This window comes from Accipiter gentilis, chromosome 10 (assembly GCF_929443795.1).
Source record: "Accipiter gentilis chromosome 10, bAccGen1.1, whole genome shotgun sequence".
Taxonomy (NCBI): domain Eukaryota; kingdom Metazoa; phylum Chordata; class Aves; order Accipitriformes; family Accipitridae; genus Astur; species Astur gentilis.
The window spans coordinates 30,811,385-30,835,454 of record NC_064889.1 but is presented as its reverse complement, the minus strand read 5'-3'; the positions used below and the strand labels follow the sequence as shown (position 1 = coordinate 30,835,454).

General features: G+C 35.5%; 1 protein-coding gene across 5 annotated transcripts in view; it reads left to right on the top strand.

The window, feature by feature from the left end:
* The window catches only part of TBCD (tubulin folding cofactor D), a 130,266-nt gene that overhangs the window by 5,946 nt on the left and 100,250 nt on the right, over window positions 1-24,070 (top strand). For all 5 annotated transcript variants that reach the window (XM_049812680.1, XM_049812679.1, XM_049812677.1 and 2 more), the window contains 9 exons: window positions 1,430-1,576; window positions 2,394-2,449; window positions 5,976-6,108; window positions 14,319-14,364; window positions 17,120-17,252; window positions 18,428-18,570; window positions 19,391-19,451; window positions 19,958-20,032; window positions 23,111-23,205. In XM_049812680.1, the coding sequence (XP_049668637.1) occupies window positions 1,430-1,576; window positions 2,394-2,449; window positions 5,976-6,108; window positions 14,319-14,364; window positions 17,120-17,252; window positions 18,428-18,570; window positions 19,391-19,451; window positions 19,958-20,032; window positions 23,111-23,205 (889 nt within the window). The remainder of the gene's footprint in view (window positions 1-1,429; window positions 1,577-2,393; window positions 2,450-5,975; window positions 6,109-14,318; window positions 14,365-17,119; window positions 17,253-18,427; window positions 18,571-19,390; window positions 19,452-19,957; window positions 20,033-23,110; window positions 23,206-24,070) is intronic.

Sequence of the window (24,070 nt, the reverse complement as noted above, 5' to 3'; positions counted from 1 at the left end):
TCTAAGGATTTAGAAGCAATGGCAGTAGCGGTGCAAGTAAAATCGTTAACCACTCACATAAGGGAACAAATTAATTGAAACAACAGTAATAAGAAAGGTAGTGAAAGATACTGAACTTCTAAGAGGAGTAACTGAAAAATTCCCTACCTGCTATGCATATCATTAACGGTCATGTTAATTTAGGTTGAAGTCATAAAAGTAAAATCACAGGAAATGGAGCGTTTAGGTTTTATGTATTTATTCCTGTTTCTTAATGTAAAGAGGCTGTTTTTTAAACCTTTCGGTTTTGTCAAAGTTGGTATGAGAACTTCTATTTTGATGAGGAAATCAAGGCAATAGTTAATTTTCCTTGTTTAATTTTGTAAAGTGTTTTATTCTTCCCCAACCCCCCAATATCAGTCTTCAGATCTGTGAGGTTTGGTTGGTTTTTTTCCTTCCTTTTCTGTTGAAAGGAGGCAGGTGAAGATTGGAGAAAATTGCACAGTTATGGCATGAGGCATGAATCGCTTGGGGTTTTGCCTTTTGATAATGTATTCCTGGGTGTGGAAGAACAACACAGAATTTCAGATTTTTTTCCACCTGTTTGCAATTTGAAAAACTGTGACATCACTTCATTAGTGTCCTGATTTAAAGTTTTATTTGCTGGAAATGTTCTGGGCAAGAGCTCTGATTTGAAAAAATATTTACGCAAAGACTTTTTAGGCATGGATTGAGATCATAGAATGTCTTGAGTTGGAAGGGGCACATAAGGATCATCAAGTATAACCCCAAGACACCATAGTTCATATTTTTATATTTTTTAGTAAGGAAACATAAGAATTCCAGAGGGCTTATTAAGATAGATGAATTTTAAGAGAGAACATCATCTATTATAAGTAACAAAAATCATGGATCTGAAGATAATAATTGTATTGCTGCTCTAAATTAAAATAATTTTTTTAATAAACATTATCAATTCTGACCACTTTTCTGCTGTTGTGGATATACAGCTGTAAAACTTCTAAAAGTTTCTTCTTGTCTTCTGTCTCTCAAAACACATCTAAAGTTGTTTCAGTAAACCCATGAAACCAATGCATAAGAAATTAGGAAGAACAACATATTTCTCTCATATTTGTAACTGGAGGCACAAATAGGCTGAGGGAAGGAGAAAACACGAAAATGGCAACATGCGTTTTTCCTTTGGGAAGGAAATAAACTTGCCTAGATTTCAGATCCAGAAGGGAGGGTCCATTCATTTTCTTACAGTTTTCCTGTTTGGAATTGCTGGTAGTTCTGTCTCCTTTGGTGTTTCAGAGCATTCAGGTTTGGAGTTTTCATCATCTTACTTTGAAAGTTCCTTGGAGCTACTGGATAGTTAATGCTCCACGCACTTTGTTGGAATATGTTCCAGAAAATGGAGTGCATATGTTGTTTTACCATTCTTTTCCAGACTTGGGAAACTCGTTATATGCTTTTATTATGGCTCTCCATGATATGCTTGATTCCTTTTGATCTGGCCCGTTTTGATGGAAATATTATTTCTGAGGAAGGGCATGCTCGTGTGCCAACAATGGATCGCATACTTAAAATAGCAAAAGTAAGTATAATACATCTTGTAATACTTTGAAACCTGTGATGTTTTTCTTAGGCTTAATCTTTAAATATATAATAAATTTTTGTCTTTTCAGAAGATTATTTAAGCCCACGTTTTCTGTATCTAATCTGTAAGAATTTCTTCATAGTTTTGCAATCTTCCAGCATGTCCTTTGCTGCTTTAGTGTCAGATGAGACAGTTTATTACTTCAGGGAAAACAAACAACAATCTTATTTTATGACTGGCTGATATGAATGCATGCCTTGATTATGTTAACAGCTTTTAGCATTTGAAAATACTAGCTAGATTTTTTGGAAAACCAAGTTTGATTTATATAGGAAATTAGCATTCAATGAGGACGAGTAACATTGGAAGCTATGACTGCATGGAGAATTTTCAATGAAGGTAGTAAAGTTTCATGAGGTGTAAGCTGAAGCGGCTAACTTGTCATCCCTTTAAGATAAAAATAAACAACACCATCCCCAAAATACCTGCACAGCTTATGCTTTTTACACTTGCAGCACTTAGTGGCTTATCACTTGTAGGCATGTAGTAGCACAAATATGACTGTAAGTGAATGTTTCAGTAAAGGTAAACTTGCTTTGAAAGACACTAGAAGGGAGTCTTTGTTGTCTGAGATACGGTTGTTAAATGGGAAATTTTGGGATGGGAAAAATGGGATATTAAGCTCAGTTTGTAATCATAATAATGTTTGTAATCGTAAGTATTAAGTAGTATATTCATGTACAGAGTTGTTATGTAGTTTTTATTAAATCTAAATGTATGAATTCTTTTACAGTTAGTTTTCTTTTACCTTTAGTGTTACTTGGTTGTCAGTGATAAGGCTCGAGATGCAGCTGCTGTACTGGTTTCAAAGTAAGTCTCTTTTGTGCTTCTTGGCAGAAATGGAAAAAGTTAGCGCCCATTTCTCCTGCCATTTTTTAGTCTGACATGCTACTAATGACAGTGTTGGGAGGACTGGAAGTTGCCAACTGTATGTGGGATGTTAAATTTGCTTGAATCAGATCCAACAGTGTTTATTATGGGAAATGCTGTGTTTTCTTCTGCTTACTAGAGGAACAGGTGTCTATCACAGGGGATACAGATCTTCACTGTTAACAGGATACTGTTCAAATTGCCTTCCAGGGACTGGTTTGTGCTTAAGGGTTTCAGAAAGATACAGTTACTTTGTGTTGCTGCTGATTTTTTGCAGTGTGTTGCATGGTAAATAGAGGCTTGGTATCTAGTATTACTGGCTTGATGTGTCCTAGTAGTACCTTAAGTTACATAAAAGGAAATAGAAATGCTAGAATTTATTTTCTTAATATCCCTCTTGTCACTTTCTTCATTCTCTCAGCCACACGACGATACTTCTGTTTTCTTAGGTTTATTCTTGTCAAATAATTCATCAAATGAAACAGGTGTAGGATAATGGAACTTTCTAAATCCCATTGTTTTACACAGTTGGTGTTCAGACACTGAGCAATTTGTGACAGAGGTGCAGTTGTTCTGACATTTTTTGTGTCACTTCAGTAATACTGCTGCTAGGGTTGCTTATAAAATTGAAATAATGAACTTCTGTATTTCTTCTTTCCTTTCCTAGTGCTTAGTAGAGATTGGTTTCATTTGTGATGCATATGAAAATAAATTACAAAGACCATAAACTGTGCTAGTATACACTATCTTTTTTCCAGTATATATTACAATACATATTACAGTATTCTTCTAGCAGAAGAGGGCTTTATTCAGCTCAGTTTGTAATTTAGTTTTTCTTTTCTTTTTTTCTTTCTTTTTAAAGCAAGCAAACCCCCAGAATCTTTACACTAGCATATACTGTATCTACGCTAGGGGGCTCTGCCAACATAGTTTTGCCAGTGTAGCTATAGGAGCAGAGCCTCTCTAGGGTGAACAAGATGAAATGATGATAGTCGATGTGGATAGCTAGTCTGAACAATAAAGTCTGTGTTAAGGTTTTTCTGTGGATGAAGAGGCACAAAATTTGTGGGATTAATTGTATCAAAATAGTTGTTAAATATAACATCTAGTACAGCAGATCCTAACTGTCTTTTGGGGAAATAAGTGTCCAGATACTTATTTTAAATTTATTCTGAAGTTCAGTCACGGGACTCAATGCTTTAGAAACTTGTATTTAGTAAGTATAATCTACAGTTCCAAATCTGATGACAAAACAAACACTTTTTTGTTTTAGAACTAACAGCGTCATGCAGAAAATTCATGAAGGAGTTGAGACTAGAATCATAGTTCTCTGGGGACTAGTCCTGTACTTTTCTGATTTACTCTGAAATATTTCAGAGCAAAATTTAAGTGAATGCATGAATCATTTGAATAGTCTTTAATAAATAATCTTGCATGTTACATAATTATTTCCCTGTGACAGAATGTAGGTTTGTCTCCTCATCCTGTTTAGTTTTTGCAGTCATCTTGGAAGTGATAATTGGAAGTTGCTTTTCTAGGATTTTTATGTATCTGCATTGGTTATCTGCCTTGTCACAAGCTGACAGAAGGAGAGGATTTGATTTGATGTTATTAGCAGTTGTCTTATGTTCACTTCACCTCCATTTTATTGGCTAAATTAATTTTTATTAAAAGTATGTATTCATAACAAATAAGGTGATAAGAATACATTAAGCTGGTTGTAGTACCAGCTGCATCAAGGTGTATAAGGCTGTAATGGGAGCAAAATTACTATTTAGTGTATTTATAATTATTTAGTTTATTATGAAAACACCATTTTCAAAATGGCCTAATGATTAAAACACTTCACCACGAATTAGGAGACCCAGGTCCAAGGTCTTTTGGCCTTGGTGCATTTGAATTCACTGCTTTCACATCCCAAAACTGTTCTTTAATGAACGGGCATAGTTATTTTGAGATGAGATCACTGTTTCATCTTCTTGAGGTTTGACTGTTAACGTGGGCAGGAATACAAAAGTCCTAGGACAGACAGAGAGATAAGATACAGGAGTCTAACTCTTTAAACACACTGAGTTAGGAAACTCCTTGGGGAGGAAGAGGAAGTCTGGGTTCTGGTTCCTGCTCCAAGGAGTTCATGAATTTCAAGCGAAGTTTGGAAATATCAGGAGCCAAGACTTCCTGTTTTCCAAAGTAATTTACTTTTCATAGGGCAAAGGAGCTGGAGTTTGTTCCATGAATTCTCCTTTCTGTCTGCTCAGTGACCTGGTTGCAGTAGGAGGAGATGAGGTTTATCCTTATCTTGCTTTTAGTCTGGAGGCTAGGGCACTCCTTTGAGAAATTAAGATTTAAACTCCTTTGGGCTGAGAAAGGGTCTAGGAACCAGTTCATCTACTTTACAGGTTACTTCTCTTACCTGTGCTATTGTGCAAAAGAAGGCTTTGTCCTTGCTACTCTGTTATAAAACAAGCCACCCCCCCTCAACTAACCCCTGCCCCAAATCCTCACTGTTCTATTGCTGAACACAATAGATGCTGACTTTGAAGACAATTCAAGTGATCACGTGTCTGCTCACTGTTTCCTGTTTTCTCTGTATTTAATATTCTCCATTAGTTAAGTCTTGATGCAGTTCCCCATTTAATTGGTAGGTATATAAAGTAACCAGATACAGGCTCTGCATACATCCTTGTTGAAGCACTATGAATTGTACTTTGTGGGCTTTCCCATGTACTTTGTCTACTTTGATTGCATTGAGAACAAAGTTTCTTAATTTAGTCTGAATCTCTGCTGGAACAGGACCCTAATTTTTAGATGCTAAGAATACTAAATTAGATAACTGAAGCAGTTGCCCTAACTGTAGCTTGGCTGGCACTGGTGATGACTGAGTATAGAAGTAGTTTAACTGTGATGAACCTCTTTTGCTCTCTCTAAGATAGGTAAAAATGCATCTCCTGACCCATCTACTGTGTTAAATAACAGATGTTTGAATTTTTCAAATATCCAGACAACCAAATATAGCACTGATGATTACTTTTTATGGGCCTAGCTGATAACAGTGCAGTATGGACCAATTTTTGATTTGCACTAATTTTCAGATTTGCAGAGTAGCTGTTCTTGGTGAGAATGGTGGAGAATATTTGTTTCAGCTTTTCACTAATTCTAATGGAAATAATTTTTATGTGGGACCTTTGGAAAGTTTGTTGCTTTACAGTTAAGGTGAAAAATCTCTAGAATCCAAGTTTACAGGTTCGTTTGAAGTGAAAGTGAAATTCTGGGTCAGACCCTTGCTCAGAAACAGAAGGGCTAAACGTGGTCGTGTGGAATATTCCCACCCTCAGCTATTTAGGAAAATACCCGTCATAGAATTGTTTTTAGGAACTGCAACCAGTTTGGATAGCGGGAAAAGTTCTTTTTCATTGAAAGTCATAAAGTTAGTAACTGCAGTGTTTTGGTTTTTTTTCTCTGACAGATTTATTGTCCGCCCTGATGTCAGGCAAAAAAGGATGCCAGACTTCCTGGACTGGACTCTTTCCATGTTATCTAAATCCTCCTTCCAGACAATGGAGGGGACTGTTGTTATGAATGGCATGCTCCAGGCCCTGGTAAATACAGTTTTTTCTTTAAAAGATAGATGATTGTATTTATGATCATATGATACTGCTATGGTAGGCCTTTAATAGCAAATGCAGAGACGTTCCTATTTTTTAAAAAAGGATAAGATAATATACAGCTAGAATTTCCTCCACAACAGTTGTGAAGATGTAATTTCCCATGTATGTGTATTTTCTTTAAGTATTCTTGTCATCATCAAATGAAAGTGAAGTTGCCAGTATAGATACTGGTAAATGACTCTCAAAAATGCTTTTAAATATCTGACTGTATATCAGTAGTAATTTCATAATTCAGGTTGGGCTTTGGTTTTTTTTTTTGTTTTTTTTTTTTTTTTTTGAACAAAACCTTTGAAATAAATTAAAAAATTGGAACTGTACAGAATGAAGAGGTTTGGCTTCTGATCTACTAGTGGTCTCTCCTAGACTTTTCAGAACTGGTAACCAAAATGCAAGTGATACTTGAGAGTTGTATCCATTCCTCTTCAACTAAAATATTGTTCTCAATAGTTTTAATTAGACATACTAAACTTGTTAGTGTCCTTCAATAGTATGAAAAAATGCACTATTTCCTGTGGTTTTCCTTGCTAATCTGAACAGTTTTTTTGTTTAATGCTCATTACCTTGTGAAGTAACAGTAGTTTATGACTTGGAGAGCTGAATTCTTAGTTTGGGTTTTAAAATTTTTATACTACGCATGGGAAAAAAATCTGTAATACCTGAACCACTACTATATGATAGCACTCCTCTTGTATATTCTAAGAATATCTTTTTATAAACTCTTTCTTGTAGTTTTACACCCTTAAAAGTGTTGGTGTGCATTTTAAAATACTTGAATAACAGTTCTGGTATCTATTCCAATTTCAATGTCCAAATCTATTTGGGTGGATTGGGGGAGTGTGTGTGAATGGAGTTGTTCGTTCTTGTTTTTGTTGTTGACCAAACTCAAGGTAGTGCAAGCAAAGTCAAATGACATGCTCTTGTACAGTCTTTGCACAGGTTTAAGGATTTGCTGGTGTTTGTACGAGTTTCTATAATTTGCATAAATTTGCAGCTCTTTTTAAATAATTGCTATGAGGACTTGTATGCAGTATGTTACTAAACATGAAAGCAAAGTTCTGAAACAAATGTGTGATGTGTGTTTTTGGTTTTGGTTGGTTTTTGTTGGTTTGTTTTTTTTTATTTGGTTGTTTTTTTTTTTCTATAGCAGCTCTTCCAAATCAGAAGATACAAGAAATGATCTATATTTAGAATAACTTAGGACTTGCTACTTAAGCAGGAGGAAGCATTATTTGTATGCATTGCAGTGTGTTTCAAAAGACAGAATGATGTTTCATCATTTTATTGTCAGATCTGGAAAGGGAGACTGACTGTTTGCCATTCTAGGTGCATGATGAGACCTGTAGGATGTATAATACATTAGTGTTTTGTCATAATTCCTTTGAGTTTGGCTTTGGCTCTATCCACCTGTTCATTAGTGCATACTAAGCGAAACAGGTGAATACTTAACAAGTAGAATCGAAACTAGAATGTGATACAATATACCTGGAAGCAGAAGCCTGGCTTCTTGCATTTGTATGATTTTTTTTCCGCCTCTGTGGGATAGGAGAGTGTTTATCAGGCCAGTTTTATTTGTGTCCTACAGCTCATAACTCCTGTTCCATTTGATAGGTATGAGCAGACTGAATTTTTAAAGCGTTTTCTTGTATTCAGTCTTCAGTTTTCAGTTTCAGTTACTACAATGTAAGCATGAATTATATCATTAGGGAATAAAGGTTTTCAGAATGATACGTAGGCAGGTACGTGTGTATGCAGACGTGCTTAAGTGGAGTAGGAAATACTTATTTCAAGAGTTTAATATTAAGAATTCTGTAACCCTTGTAAAAATAGCATGTTGTTAAACCAAAAATATCAGCTGAAAATAGAAGCAGTGTTTAAAATAAGTAAACCTTGTCTCTTAAACATGCAAGTTTCTAACAGTCAGTACAGAAACATAATTAGTTGCTGAGTGTGTGAAGCAGAACACATGCTCATGGAGGGACAACTAAAACTTGTGTCAACAAGCTTCAACATTCTTTGGCCTTGGATTCCTCCTGCAATTTGTTACTTTAAGAGTCAAACTGTAGTTGCCTGGACATTTCTCTCTGAACAAGCAGGAGAAAAAAGACAATTTTTCAGTTTCTGGTCAGTACAGCAAGGCAGGTTTTGGGAATGTAGCAGGGTTTGGGAATGTAACCCACCAGGGTGGGGATAAAAAGTCTTTCTCTCTCTTCATTGGATCAGTTTAGGGCTGCCCCTAACAGGGTAGATTTCAGTCAGATTATGATACTATGCTGCTTATGGTCTGCATTTAGGAAATAGCTTGTAGTGAGATTGGCATGGCAAAACTGTTTTAAAAAGACATGAAACTCTTGCATTTCAATGAACTGAAACTGCAAGTTAGGTACACAATGAGTAGTTCGATGTTGCTGCACTTTGATCTGCCTCTTCGTGGCCTTAAGTCTTGGTGATTAGGTATGCTACTGTTTAATCTAACTCAGCATTATGTGTAGAACAAGTACTACTGTTTCATGATTCTTGTTGAAACATGCAGCCTGCATTACATATTTTAATTCCACTGATGCTTTTTTCTTTTTTTTTTCTTTACACCTGTCGTCAGTAATATATCATTTCACAACAGGTGTGCACTGGCAGGAATCTTTTCTTACAGTATTTCAGATTCATTTTTTAAAACTGCCCTCTTGTTGAAATTAACATTGCAGTATTGAATTAAATTCACTTTTGTGCTTGAATACTTTGTGTATTTGAAGGATTATAAATGTTGTATTAATAAGAAATTCCTGTATTTTTTTTATAACATTTGTTTACTTGAAGGAAACTTCTAACCTGTTTCAAGAATCTGCATTTTAAATTCTCTTGGTCTGGAGGTTTGCTTTTAAACCTGCCATTATATCAAACAGCTTTTTAGTTATTGCTGCAGGGTGTAGCACTCCCAGTTCTTGCGTGACAGAGATGTCATCATGTTGAGGTAGCCTTGGGCATTGAAACTTATTAAACCTTATTTGTTTTATAAGTGATTCAGTATACAAGTGTGAGTAATAATTAAAAAAAATAAAACGCCCTACACAGTGATCTGATGAAACTCGGGAGTCTTAAGAACAGGGCATTTCCCTGAGCTGTCTCTAATGCAAAAGTTATTTAGCAATAGCTACATGCTTATGTAAATTTTGCTCCAGGGAAGAAAGAACTCTCTAACTCTATTCTTTCAGACCCAGAGGCACAAAAACAGAATATTTCCAAATAGAATGTTTCCCAAGTCTCTATATTTTTGGCATTCTCAAAGAATTAGCGATGCTAGGATTGTCCATTGGCATTATTTTTAAAAAAATGTGTTGTTGCTTAGTAGTTTGGTGATCAAAGTATATAAAAAAGCAGTGTGGATGTAAGGAGAAGAAAAAAATTCTTATGTCTGTAGATACCAAAGGCACTGACCCCTTCCTGGTAATACTGTATCTCCTCTCTTTCTGAGTGGTACAGAGTATTCTGATGTGGCCTTGCCTGATAGTTCTGAGTTTTTTTTCCTTCTCACCAGAAGTATTGCAGTTAGTTCAAGGTTCAGAAGTTCTGTTATCATAAGTCTGTTTCTTTTTCCTGTTTGAAAATATAGTGCTGTCTTAAGCTCCTAATTTTTTTTTTTTTTTTTTCCTCCCAAGTATTTCAAATCTGTGGGTTTGGGTAGTCTTGTTAAGATGGAAAGGAACTATTCTGTTAGCTCTCCATGTGTTAGTGTAAACTTTTCAGGCTTTCAACTGATAAATAACTAAGATCTTATGAAAACTGAACTCCTTTTGCCACCCATTTAATTGGACTCTGTATTAAAGTTTGTCAGTTTAAGTACAGTGTTGATGATCAATACCCCGACAAATACCTGTGACCCACAGCAGGTGTACTATTTATGTTGAGGACATAGCAGGAACAAGGGCTTTAACTAATCTATTTTACCATTTCTCTACTTTCAAGTGAACTTCTTATTCTGGCGGCATGCCCTCCCCCACCTTGTTTACCTCCCCACATCTGGCCTGGAGGCAGGGATGGCTGATAGCTTTCCCTGGACCTGGATGTTGTGTGACTACTAGGGGGTGCTCCAGAGTAATGAAAGATACTATTTACTTCTCTTCCCATAGAGGCTGAAAGTATTCTCCCAATCCTTGACTTCGTTACGACCAGAGGGTAGATTTAGACTTGTGTCTCCTGCTCGGCAGGAAGATACACTTGCTACCAAACAGTCAGGCCACCCTTAATGGTGATTTGTATAGCTTGGGGAACATGTCCTGGAGATGATCCTGATTGATATATCTCATGAAGGTCGGGCCTAAAGTGGGTTATGCAGACAATTGGAAGGTGTGGTGTGTTTCTTCTGTGATTACTAAGAAACTAGGCTTTGTTTTCCTTGCACCATGCTATTTCTAAAGCAAAACCAGACTTGACAGTCATCATTGCTTGCACACCACTGATTTTCTCTAATTTGTAGGTGGCTTAATTATTTATAAGAGAGGGAGTCACATACTTTTCAACAGTTCAACAGGTTGGGTAAGTTGGTGTATGCTGTATGTCCTCATTAAACTGAAGAGACCATGGCGTAACTTTGATTGCCTGGATACTCCAATAGACAGCCTCCTTACTTTCAGTATTGTTAGTTGCTGACACTAAAATGTCTATGCAGGTGGCAAACCAAGCTTATTAATTATTTTGTTTGTATCAGATTTTTTGAAATGGTGTGCCTTGGATGTTTTTCTTCCTTCAAGGCAGGAAGTTTAAGCTGAATACTGTAATGCTGATTTGTCCTTTTTTTCTATATTTTTTTTTTATGTTTTCTGTTCATGCTTCATGTACTTTTCTTTTTAGTATAACCCCTGTAAGCTCTAGGTTTGCAGGATTTTTCTGAGACAGTAACTTAACCTTACACACGACTATAGCATATGCTGGAAGAAAATACATACACCACTCCCCCTGTGCCCCTCTTCCCCCCTCCCCCCACCCAAAGGCCAACATCAGTTAAAGTGCTCTTTTATTTCCTCTGGAAAATATATCTGCGAAGCTGAAAAAGTTGGGAAATTTGGGCTTGTGAATGCTTTCACATGCTTTGACTCATAAAGAAGTAATGAAAACGTCTTTTCCTGACATTTCTGCCATCAGAAAAAAAAAACCTAGACACTGGATTTCCTGCTATGTTGACTATCTGAAGAGTAGTTCTTAACAGTTTGGCTATTACCTATTTACTTCTATAAAAATTGTTTTTAAAATGGCTGTTAAACTTCTCGCTGATACAGAGAAATACCTGATGTATTGTTTGCTGAAATACTAGTAAACTGGTAGAAGGTTGTATGTGACCTGCAATGTGCATTAGTGGGTGCAAACAGAACTTTCCTTTCAGACATTTGGCATTTTCAGCTGTGTTTATTCCAAAATCAGTAGGTAACATAATTTATTGATCAAAAATCATTTAAATATTAAAGCCCATTTTTTTTTACAGTTTAGTTATTAATTTAAACACAGTAGCTGTGGTGGTCTTTGGTTCAGGTTTACTTCCTCTAGAAACTTGTATTGCCAAAATAAAATCCCTTAATCCATATCTCAGTTGATTTACAGCAGGTGCTATCATGATTTTAACATCTGAAAATATATTATAAATCCTTGCAGTATTTTGTTTGAGAATACATGTTCCGTGTTGAATATTAGAAATGAAAACAGTTCGTTATTTAAGTATGTAGCAAAACTGTGGTTGGGAAACAATGTGTTTCACTTTTTTCAGAAAATAATAGAAATGGTTGTGAAATGGAATGTGTCGGGTTCACTGCTCTAAATTGATTCATAGGTGTGTGAGGCTGTTTTCTTAATTTTTTTAGAAAAGCATTAAAAATATTTCTTGTAAAATATTTGAAGAGTTTTCTCTTTTCCTGCTTGTGTGTTGGTTAATTTCTTCCCACATCTTGCTTAGAGATGGTACCTTCTAGTTATGTTTTTCCTGAGGAGTCAGCACTGAATTAAAAGTTGGCCTTAAGGATGTGAAAACTCATGGAGAAACTTGTAGAAAGGTGCCAGAATTTAGGAAATATGTAAAACTGAAAATGTGTAAATGTTTTGAGGATTCTGTTCCATCTTTGCAGAAGCTCTTAGACAGCACGCCGAGAAGTGTGAGTGTAGCCATCCAAATGGTTTTTGTCCCGGAGCATTCCCAAGGCTATATTAAAAAGCTGTTTCTCTACATTATCACTGCTCCAGGAATTATACTGTGTTTGAATATGCTTTAATATAATCCTAATAATTTGGAGGCAGCCTGTGTGTGCCTTAAAAACAGTATTTGCTCTTAACTGGGCTATTATACAGAAAGGAGAAGTAATTGTGAAGATAAGGTACTGTAGAAATGCTGCAGTATCTCCTAGCATCCGCTACAAACTTGCTAATCTTGTGAAGAAACCATCTGATAGGTTTTTAAAGCAGAACACAGGAACAAAATGATGAAGAGATGATGAGCTTCTGCATGTTTCAGTGAAGAGGTAGGAAAATTTTAGAGGCGTTCTAGATTTTTTAATTATGCCAAAGATTTGCAGATCTTCTGTCATCTTTTCTTTAGGCTTTCTAATACAACCAGAGTTTTGCTGTATGTTAGTGGGGTAATTTTTTTTTTAATACTAATATTGATAAAAGTTATGCTGTATTTATACCATTTGTGTTGATAGTTATTTCTGTTAGCTGTTCTGGGCCTGAAGTAGTTCTGTATCATTACTGCTTTGTAAATGTATTTTTTAAAGGATGCCTTATAATTGCCTAGTTACTCATAAAGGCATTAAAAATTTTAAATAATTCAACATACATTATCAAATTCCCCTATATAGCTTGTAGTAGAGCTGATCAGAAGTGCTAATTTAGGATCCTAAAATGCAATTTAGTAACAAAACAAAATAGAATGGGTATATAGCCTAAAGGTGTTTTTATTGCCTTGTTGCTCTTAACCACACCTGCAGTACGGGAGGCATGTTTGTGTTTGGTATGTGTGAGAAAGTACATATTTTTAAGGTAAGTCTGTTCTTGTTTAACTCTTAGGCATATTTATTGAGGAACATTTTTCTTCTGGTGAATAGCAAAGCAAGGAAAAATAAGTGACTGAACACAGTAGTTTTGATGCATACTAAGTGGGCTGAGGAAACTTTAAATGTGTAACATGTTTTTGTCAGGTGTTAATAGTCTATTTGTCTCACTCTAGTGCTGGGACTTAATCTTAGTGGGATATTTAATTGTATATAAAATTATTTTGGAAGCTTTTTGCTTCTTTAAATCCCCTGGCACAAGAATTAAAGTTTGCCTGTTGGAGGCATATTTGTAGCAGGCTTGCAGTCAAGAGATTTCTGTAGCTGGTTATGTTTAGTTTAACATGGAGATCTCAAGAGATGTTGGAGAAACAGGGTAAAATACTCAGCGGTGTAGCCTGTACTGTGTCCTGGCTGTCAGTGTGTGGTTGCTACTAATAACTAAGCTCGCTCACATGTGTCCATCTGTCCTGCTTCTTAGCAGTGACCAAAGCGTTGATGTGTACTGTGTCCCAGGTCGTCTAAATCTTGAGCTAGGCTTGTGCAGTTTGGAGACATTCAGTGCCAAGAAGTCCCAAACAGGATGTAGAGTTCCCCTAGTTCTTCTGCCCTTATTCACGTTGTACAAATTCTGCTTCACTTTTTAGAGGTTCAAAGCAACATGAGCTGTTTGAGATAATAGGTGCTGTGGTTGCACCTGCATTGAGCTTGTGTGACCAAGCACTGAGCTGGATGGTTCAGAGGGCTGAGCTGGCTGAAAACTAGTGTCTTTTATTCCACTGCCACTACCACCCATCCCCCCACCCTCCCACCCCCCCCCCCCCCGGCTTGTTTTTTTCTCCTCCATTTTCTCTTGAATGTTTTTTGGCCAAAGTTGGCTGCCTGCATGATTGTATGGGTGGGAGGGGAGGGCTGGGCTACAGTATCCTTGACTTGCATTGACTTACAAAGAAGTACAAATGTACCCTAAGACTCTTTTCCTTTTATGCTATTTAAATTAGTAAACACTACAGATTATTGCAAGAACATTAAAAAGTATTTTAGAACTACATGCTTGATATATTGTGGTTTAGAATCTCTGTAGTCTCATGTCTGTTTTCCCTGTTTTAATTGTAGGCACAGTTATTTAAACATGGCAAAAGAGAAGATTGTTTACCGTATGGTAAGTTTGTAATAACCTGATTTCTGTTTTTTAAAGCCTTTCCAATAAAAAAAGTAAAAAAAAGATTAAACTGATAACAAGTGATGCTGTAACGAGTGAAATCAACAGGGAAGTTATAAAGCATGCAAAATGAGGGGAGAAAAAGAAGAGATGACAGTGAGGTAGGAAGAGACACCACTGGGGAATGTTATGTTGGAACAGCTCATCAAAGGATTTGGCAGGTGATCACATTGGCATTGCTATAATACAGGAGCTGAACATATAACATATAAACTGTAAGATGTGGAAAATATTTTTAAAACTTCATTAGAACATAAACTGGTATTCATATTACTGCTGAAAATTTTGCAGAAAATCTTCAAGTTTTAACATAAGCACAGGACTTTTGAAAACCCAAGTTTAAAGAACCTGCTGTGTACAGGACCCAGCTGGAATCATGTAGTGATACTGTTGAAATGAGAAAAAGGTTTTAGTGAAAAGAGATTATAATGGATGGAGTTAGGGATAGACAGGTACCCAAAAAGAGAGCACAGAAGTTTCTGAACAGTGTAGCTGCATGTTGGAATTATATTCATCTCCTGGTGAATGTGGAATATGGTCAGAACTGACTGCAAAATACTAGCTTGTTTTTTATTGATAGCAGTAAAGAGAGGTAGGGAAAGACGATGGCTAATTACAAAACACTACAAATGACTTGTCAGTTTTGTGGAGCTTATCAAAGCACCAGAAATGTTGGCTTGTGCTATTCACGGGAGTCAAGCAATGATGTAAACTCATTTTAGAATGCCTATGATTTCACTTAGAATTATTTTGACTTACAAGAAGAAATGTCGTAGATCTAGTGCTGGAAACAGTTTCATTGTCCCAGTTACTATGTCGGAGATACAGGCGCTTCCTTACAAAATGCCTGAGATGGGTAAAGATGGAGATAAGACAGTGAAGACAAACAGAATGCAATGACATATGTGCTATACAGCTGGTCAGGAACAAACAGAAAATACTGAGGAATGTCATTGCGTAGAAATAGCAGACAGCACTGTGGAAGCTTAAAGAGTAATAAGACTGCCAGATAAGCAGAATAATAAACAGGCTAGATAAAATATGGTACAATACAAAATTATGTAATTTAAAAGATGCAGCTGTACAACACAATGGTCATAATCGATATGAAAAGAAGATACTTGGCTCACAACATTAACCCTGCTGGTAAAATTAAATGGTTTTGCCTATGGCATATAGAAAGACTATTAAGTAGTTATGAGTCTGGTAATAAGAGAAGCATCAGGGCATACCAATAAATAAATTTACCATAGGAAAGATAGAATGCTCACAACTAAGAAGCAAATATTCAGACAGAAACTGTTGGGGGTAAGAAAATGTGAGAGACAAAATATATCAAAGATATTTAATTATCACAGGTTATGGCAGATCTGAGGATCAAATAGAAAAAAAAAATAGACAAATGTCGAAGGAAGATACTGTTCAAAATCTTTTGCAGCATAGAACTTGATTTAAAAATAAGCACTAGTCCTGAAGCCATTTGCATGGGTCTGTAGATATGTTAGTGATTCACAAGTTGGCAGGACTCGGAGGATGTTTATATTTATGTATTCTTAATTTTTTTTCTCTCTGTGAATATTGATGTTTCTGCAGTCTCTTCCTCCTACGCCATTAGTGTCTCTAGCTTTTACAACTGGAAAAAAATCCAGGTTGCTAGAAGGTATCGAAGTAATAGTCATTACTGGCTTTACCTTTTTGTCTGCATGTATTATTAATATTTTAGTATGTCTGGATAAATCATAAGCCTTTTTAAAAACTGAGATTTTTAAGTCACATCCTACAATTTCTCAGGCTTTGAAACAATTGTTGTATTTTTGATCTCTTAGTATTTTGAAAACCCTGATATGAGACTGGAGTAAGAGGTTGCAGAGTATTTTGGCAGTGTGGTTCCATATTTGCAGTGCTTATAGCAAGAACGTGAGGTCCTTCAGAGCCTAAGTTGTTAGTTTCTATTAACAAATGATCAGCCTTCAAAACAATCATTAATTGTTTCAGGCTGAAAATGCAAAAAGACTGGTTTTTTTGTAACAGGAATGTGTTCCTTTTGAAAATTTTAAATCCTGGAACTTTATACTTCTTAATCTAATATTCTCCTTTTGTCTATGTTTTTTTACTTTGCTGGACAAATATCTTTGTTACCTTTGATGTGCCCAAATGAAAGGTTTTGTTGCTGATGTTTACACATATACAGTATTTCTCATGTCTAAATGTTTATAGACATTCATTGTCATAAAAATTTCTGTGCCAGAGGAATTAAGTTGGTGCTGCCTGAAAATAATAAATGAGGAAAGGGAATGCTTTTTTAGTATGCAGAAACTGGCTGCAGAGTAAACGAATTAGATTTTCTGACTCTTGGTTCTGTGAGACTACTGAAAAATCTTAGACCCCAAAAGATATTTGAATGTGTTACTTCCAGTGAGAATTGGAGACATAAATACTCTCAGAATCAAGAATCATTATAATTTTCATAGTCAAAAGTAATCCTTAAAGCAATCCTTCCTGTTTGGTAGGTAGAGGATATTACCACTATTTGACCAGTGTCAAAGCTACTACAAAGTAGGTAATAAGGCATTTGCATTTCAGTAATACCTTTAAAAATCTAAATCTTCTAAAGAACTTTCAAAACTTTACAAAATTTTCTTACTGAGATTTTTTTTTAAACCAATTTTTCTAGAGTGTTTATTTTCTTTTACAGCTGCTACTGTACTTGAGTGTCTTGATAATTGCAAGCTGTCAGAAAGTAATCAGATGGTTCTTCGCAAGCTAGGGATGAAACTTGTTCAACGACTTGGACTGACATTTGTGAAACCGAAGGTAGCAAAATGGAGGTTAGTTTAAAGCTGAAAGAGTTTAAAAAAACAAATAAATCCAAAAGCACTCAAAAAACTTAAAAATACCTAAATCCATACATTTGACTACTGGCCTTCTGCCCTCCTGACCTCCCCTCCCCTAAAAGAGAAAGAAAGAAATCCCTGTGTTATTTGGGAATGAATACATTCTTCATTTGCACTATTTGGAAAAAGTCAATTTCTTCCACTGTATTTAGTTTACTGTATTTTTTTTTTCTTTCAATTTTTGCATAGTAAACTATAGTGCTGTGACAAGCCAAGTCTTCTGACTTTTCATGTTGCACATTACACAAGCAGAAGCCTGTCCCTATATAATGCATAACTTGGTAAAGATGGGAAGACAGTAACCTTTGTTATTGAAGTTGATTTAGTACAATTTTGTAAGAGTGAACATAACTTTTTCCATTACATAGTTCTACCCTGATTCGATAGAAAGTTCACAGGGGAAAAGTGGTTTGCAATCCCACTTTCGTTTTGCATATTAGTCAGGTTTTGGTGTCTGGTTTTACTTATTGCCAGAGGGCAAACTCTTTTTTAGATTTCTCGCACTGATATTTTAAAATTGCAGGCTCCCTTGGTGACTATTTTTATTGTATTTCTTTTACCAACTTTTGAGAACGTCCTTAGGCATAGAAAATTCTTTTTAGATGGAGAGTGTACCTTGCCCAATGGCAAAAGTCAGTTTAGCATGTAAAGTATATCTTTTGTAAGAATGTATCTACACCACGGGCTAAGTATCTGAGTACAGCTTGGGCAGAAAGTACTAAGCTAGCTTTAACATTTAAAAAACAATTTTTAATAAGTTGATTTTATTAATTATTTTTTTTTTTGAGAGGTTTTTAGAGCATGGGAATTTTGCCTCTCTTTATTGTTAGCAGTGGAAAGTAGGTTATACTGACACAGGAAAGGGAGAGATAATGAAAAGGAACCATTTAAATAGTCTAGCTCTTCTCACCTTGGAAAAGAGACAACTGGGTCAGGAGGGAGGAGAATGGGATACTTTTCTCTTTCCTTTAAAGCAACCCCTAAACAACTGGAGAGCCGTACACTGGGAGGTGTAGTAACTTGACAAGCAGGCTTTATGACAGTATGTACCTATTTCAGTCGGAACTTAAATCAGAAAAATAAATTACCTATGTCTGTTTCTTGTGCAGATACCAGCGTGGCTGTCGATCTCTGGCTGCCAATCTGCAAGCTCAGAGTTCAGTTGTGCAGAATCAAATGATAACAGTTGCTGCTAATGAAGCTGATGAAGAAGAGGAATATGATATTCCAGGAGAGATTGAAAATGTTGTAGGTGTGTTAAAACTGGACAGGAAGTATTGTAATGCCTGCAAATGAAACGTTTATTGGAAAACAACCTGCTTAGGGCTAAGACAGTCATGTGGGTATCTGTGCTAATTGAACAACTGGAAAGACTATATAAATTTCAGTCTATGCAACTGATTAAAATATACTATAGTTTTGTCAAACGATTTAGATTTCAGCATCTCAAGCAGAAACCTAATACTGTAGCATTTGTTGTTGGGTTGGGGGATGGAGTTATTGAAATATGTTTTACCAATTTTATCTAGTAATATGAAAGAGATATCATGAACCTTTCACAGATGGAAGGATGAATTAAAATTCATAATGAAAAAAAATTGTGGTACATGAAAGCTAAAGAATTACGGTTTAAATTTTTAAGCTGTGGTAGTATCAAAGGAACAGCATTTTTTTTTTCTTTATTAGTATGCAGTCGTACAGCAGGTCCTCTGCTAGCTTGCTGGTGGATATGCTGAATATAAATAGGCAAAAATTGCATCAGAAGACTCTTATGAATAATCTAATGATGAATAATCTAATGAACCACTGAAAAAAGCACCATGACCACCATTTTGAATCTTCCACAGTACTTAAACTTTCAAACCAAATTTTCTCTATTCGAAAATAATTTTGACATCTTTCTCTTTTTTTTTATTTTAAATTGTACTTGTGTAACAAATAGAAGAAATCTAGATACAAATATTTTTATTTAAACTAAGAGGCAGTTAAGAGGAAAATTAATTTTGAATATTTTAAATCTTTCTGTTGTTAAATGAGAATAATCTGTTTTGTTTAAATAAAATTATCTGCAGAGCAATTGTTGGTTGGACTGAAAGACAAAGACACTATTGTCAGGTGGTCTGCAGCAAAAGGGTAGGTTTCTTATGTTACTCTAATAAACTAAAGTAAACAGCATAGAAATACAGTCTGATGTAAATCCATGATTGATAATTTGTGTGTACTGTCAGTATTCACAGTTACTTCAAATGGCTTTAGCACAGCTCATGGTATAAAGCCATGTGTGTATGTTTTTCTGATATGAAATTAGGTTCCTCTTCAGGAAGGTTTTAGATAGGTTTGGAAATAAACATTCTGGATAAGACTTGATTTGAAGGGTGTAAAAGTAGCATTTCTTCAAAATGTTTTTTCTCTTCCACTCTAAAAAATGTATTTCTGTGTTAAGTTCACTACTGTGCAGCTTTTGCTTCGAGTTTGAGATTGTTGTTTTAGGGTAATGGTGTTAGGGTAGTGCATTGTCATCTCGAAGTCAGTCATCTTATTGTAAGTTTCCAGTAACTAAATTTTGTATAGGACTTATTCATCAAATTCACTACTAATGAATCACTGTATGCTTTTTTTTTTTCTTTTAACTTCTGTAGAATTGGTAGAATAACTGGAAGACTTCCAAAAGAATTAGCAGATGATGTGATTGGGTCTCTACTGGACTGTTTTAGGTAAAAATTTTATTTTGCACTTCACATGCATCTGAAACATATCTGCTTATGAAACACGAGGACAACAGTTAGGAAGAGAGGTCTAAAAATCTGTAAATTTTGTTGCCCTCCTTCTCCCAGATTTCAAAACCTAAGGCAATAAAGAAATTACTAATAATCCTTCATCTTGACCCTATTCTAAAATAATGTAGAAGGACTGAAGTTGAACTTCAGAGAAATAAAAATTAAAAATGCTCATTAACTTGCTGCTTTAAAAGTTCCTGGTGTGCTCCTGTCTTGAGCGTTGTGTGCATCTTCAGAAACATAGTAGAACTGGTAATTATATGCTAAAGGGCTCTAAGGATCACCAGAAATAAGAAGCGATCTCTATGTGAGGGGAGGCTAAAATGTCTAGGAAGAGTGAGGAATAAATGGGGTATAATAGAGGTTTATGAAATCATGAATGGCATGGAAATCATTGCCCTCTAGATTTTTTGTTATTAGAAGCAAATTAAAGTAGCAGGTAGCAGGTTTGGAGTAAAGGAAAGGTGGTGGTTATTCACAGAACACATAGTTAAACTGTAAAAACTTCTTGCCGCAGGATGTTGTGTATGCTAAGAGTGTATGCCTGAACAAAAAACGTTTTTTGTTTCTGCAAACTTGTTCACAATATGCCAGAGTTTGGAAGTGTTTTGGAGAGTGTCGCGCTATGCTTGTTCTTATACTATACCTAAGGCACGTACTGTTGGCCATGTCAGAGGGAGGCTTTTGGGTTAGCTGAAACTTCATTTTGATCACATATAGCTGCTAGGATGTTCTTTTGATGTGCTTTGTTGCTGGATGTCTTGTTTCTGCATCCATGTAGAGCGTGTAAAGGACTGAATTATTAAACAAGTATTGTGCTTTTTTTAATATCAAATTGCTTATCAGGTCTACGTTGAGTACTTGAGCTTTAAGATCTAAACTAGTGTTTTAGACTATGCTAATAACAAAAAATTTTTTTATTGGCAAAAAATATTGGTAATGTTCAGTTTGTCACTCAGATGTACTCAGTTTTAAAAAATCTTCTCATATTGGTTGTGAGTGCAAATTAAAAGTACCAGCTCAAAAGATAACACATTAAAAAAAGGAGGCATAATGTCTTAAAAACTTGCAAGGAAAGTATCTACTTAGCTGATACTTCCACTGCGTTACTGTGATTAATTTAAGGGGTGCTGCTGATCTCAATTATCCCTGGAGCTTCAAAGACCTGTACTCACTGTGTTTTCTTTCCTTGTTTTTCAAGTCACAGGGGTGAGTAATCCAACTAGTAATTGAGTGACCTGCTTTCTTCAGAAACACCTGGGAACAAATGTAGACAAGGACAAGGGGAATCTCTTCTGTATTCTTTGCACTAAATATCTAGTTCCCAAAAGAAAAATAAGTCAGTTGCTCATCAGAGGCACTTTAAGTTATATCTCTTGGGATAAGATTTCTTATATGTAGATAGATTAAAAGACAAGAGACAGGCAATAAATAAGTGAACATTTTTCACAATGCAGTGAGGTAATCAGCACAGTACCGCAAGGGTCTGTATGGAATGAGCCCTGTGCTGTTCAACATACTTATAAAGGATTCTGGAAAAAAGGTGTACAATGTGTGAGGAAATCACTTGATGATTTAAAATTACCTAATGTAGTGAAAACTAAAGGTGACAGAAAAGAAAATATTATATAAGCCGAAGTTAAGTAACTAGAGAGTAAATAACATATTTCATATAATATCTACTGAATGCAAACTAATGCACTTTGGGAAAAATGCATCTAGCTGTAAAACAGTTATTACTACTCAGGAAAGAGATCTTGAAGTCAGTGATAGTTCTGTCAAAATGTCAGTGGAGTGCTCAGCAGCTGTCAGAAAAAAGAAGGCAAATGGAATGTTAGATATTATTAGGAAAGGAAGAGATAACAAAACTGAATCACCAAAAAGTGATTTAACTGATGGGGATTCTTCCAAGTGGAAAGAAAAAGCAGAGGGATATAATGGAGGTATATAAAATCATAAATATGAAAGAAAGAGGGAAAGCAAGTAATTGTTTACTATTCATTCATTCTCATAATGTGAGAACTGGGAAACATCAGGAAGTACATTTTCACGCAATTATAATTAAACAGTGGAAGTCATTGCCACAGGATGTTATAGAAGCCAAAAGTGTAAAGGGAGTTCAAAAAGGGATTATACAAATTAATGGAAGAGAGTCCCATCAGAGGTTATTAAATATGACATTCTGGTTGCAACCTCTGGCTTGGGAAGTCTCCGTACTGCTGATTGCCAAAGCTAGGAGGAGGCTAATAAGGGAATGATCCTGTACACTTTGTCTTTGACCAAGCATCTGCTATTGGTCCATGTCAGAGACAGGATACTGGGAGAGATGAAGCTTTGATATGACCTAGTTTGTCTGTTCAACATTTTATTCTTAGATTCCTATTCCTAGTTTAATACAAAATGAACTTTTTGCATGTTTAGTCATGCAGCGTGCAGCCTTTCCCCTTTTCACTCCTTTATGTGCCAGTCCACCGAAAATTGCGTACCATTTTTGATATTTGTGTTCACTGCAAGTTGCTCTGTTTTGTTTTATGTTTTTTATAGGTGGATAAACAACACTGTTTGCTTACTACATAAGCTTGTATAATGTGTTTATTGGAAACTATCACTTGAACTTCTTTTGCTAGTTAAGGACTGTGTTTTGTACTAAATTCCTTAGGTTGTTTGGGTGTGTTCTGTAAATGTGCATCTTTTGCCAGTGTACTAGAAAGTTTTCCTTTTCTTGATGAGTTCCCAGGTATTGTAGTCTTCTGTATTGAGTTTACATTTATACTGATAAATAGGTTTTTTGCTTATTTGATCATGTTTACAGCAGTATTTATGTTGCACAAAATGGGAAAGAAAACATGTTCAACTTGTCATTCTTATATTTTAGAAGTCTAACAGGATTAATAACACAATAAACAGATGCTGGTTTGGATTATGTGTCTTTTAAAATGGTAGGAATTCACTGAAAAATGAAATCTGAAAAGGGAAGGCTAGTCTTAACAAAACTTGTCTTTGTTCTAAAATTAGTTTCCAGGAAACAGACAATGCATGGCATGGCGGATGCCTGGCTCTGGCTGAATTAGGCAGAAGAGGATTGTTACTCCCTTCCCGAATATCAGATGGTGAGTTATAGTTGCTGAATGTTAGTAAGTTCACGAATTAACAATTTATAGTATTAGAGCTTGAATGTGTGGCAATAGGCTGGAATTTGCTGATGTGAGTGTGCTGAATAATGACTATAGTATTGAATTCTAGAGTAAAAAATATGCCTATGGGGATATTTAAGGTACTTCTGTCAAAAGCATTGCCTTGGGCATGCCTTTTTTTATACTTAATAAATTTTTCTTTCCAAAATGAAATTAGTTTCTTGGGGTTTTCTTCTTTCTTCCTCCCATGTTTCTGTGTACAGTTGTATCAAAATAATTCTGTTTGTCTGTATATTGTGTCAGTGTCATTATTTAAATAGAATATATAAAATAATTGATGACTAAGTTGCTCTTTAAAGCTTGTAACTTATGCTGTTTGTTTCTGATTAAATTTCAGAGGCCAATTTTGCATAATTTAGTAAACTGTAAATAGTTCACTGTATTTTTGAATATTTGAAAATTTTGAATTTTGTTTTTTGAAAGATCAGGATGGAAGGAAAAACAACAGGGGAGAGGAATTGTTTCTTTGTGTGTTCTGTATGTATCAACGTACATTGAAATACAGAGATATTAATGTGAAAGTAGTAGTTCTCCGTTTTGTGATTTTTGGTCAATTTTTTAACAGAGATGAAGTGACAAAGGGATACTGTAGTAGTACACATTAGGATTGGGCACTTTTACAGCAATATCTTGAGCTAGATGGTTCTTTTGATGTCATTTGGTACTCCTGTGTTGAACAGAGAAGTTGAACACTAGTTTTCAAAAAGTTTCAAAACTGGTGTTTCATACTGGTAAGTTAGGTTGCTAAATCTTTTCTGTTCTGAAGATCTGTTGACTTGTC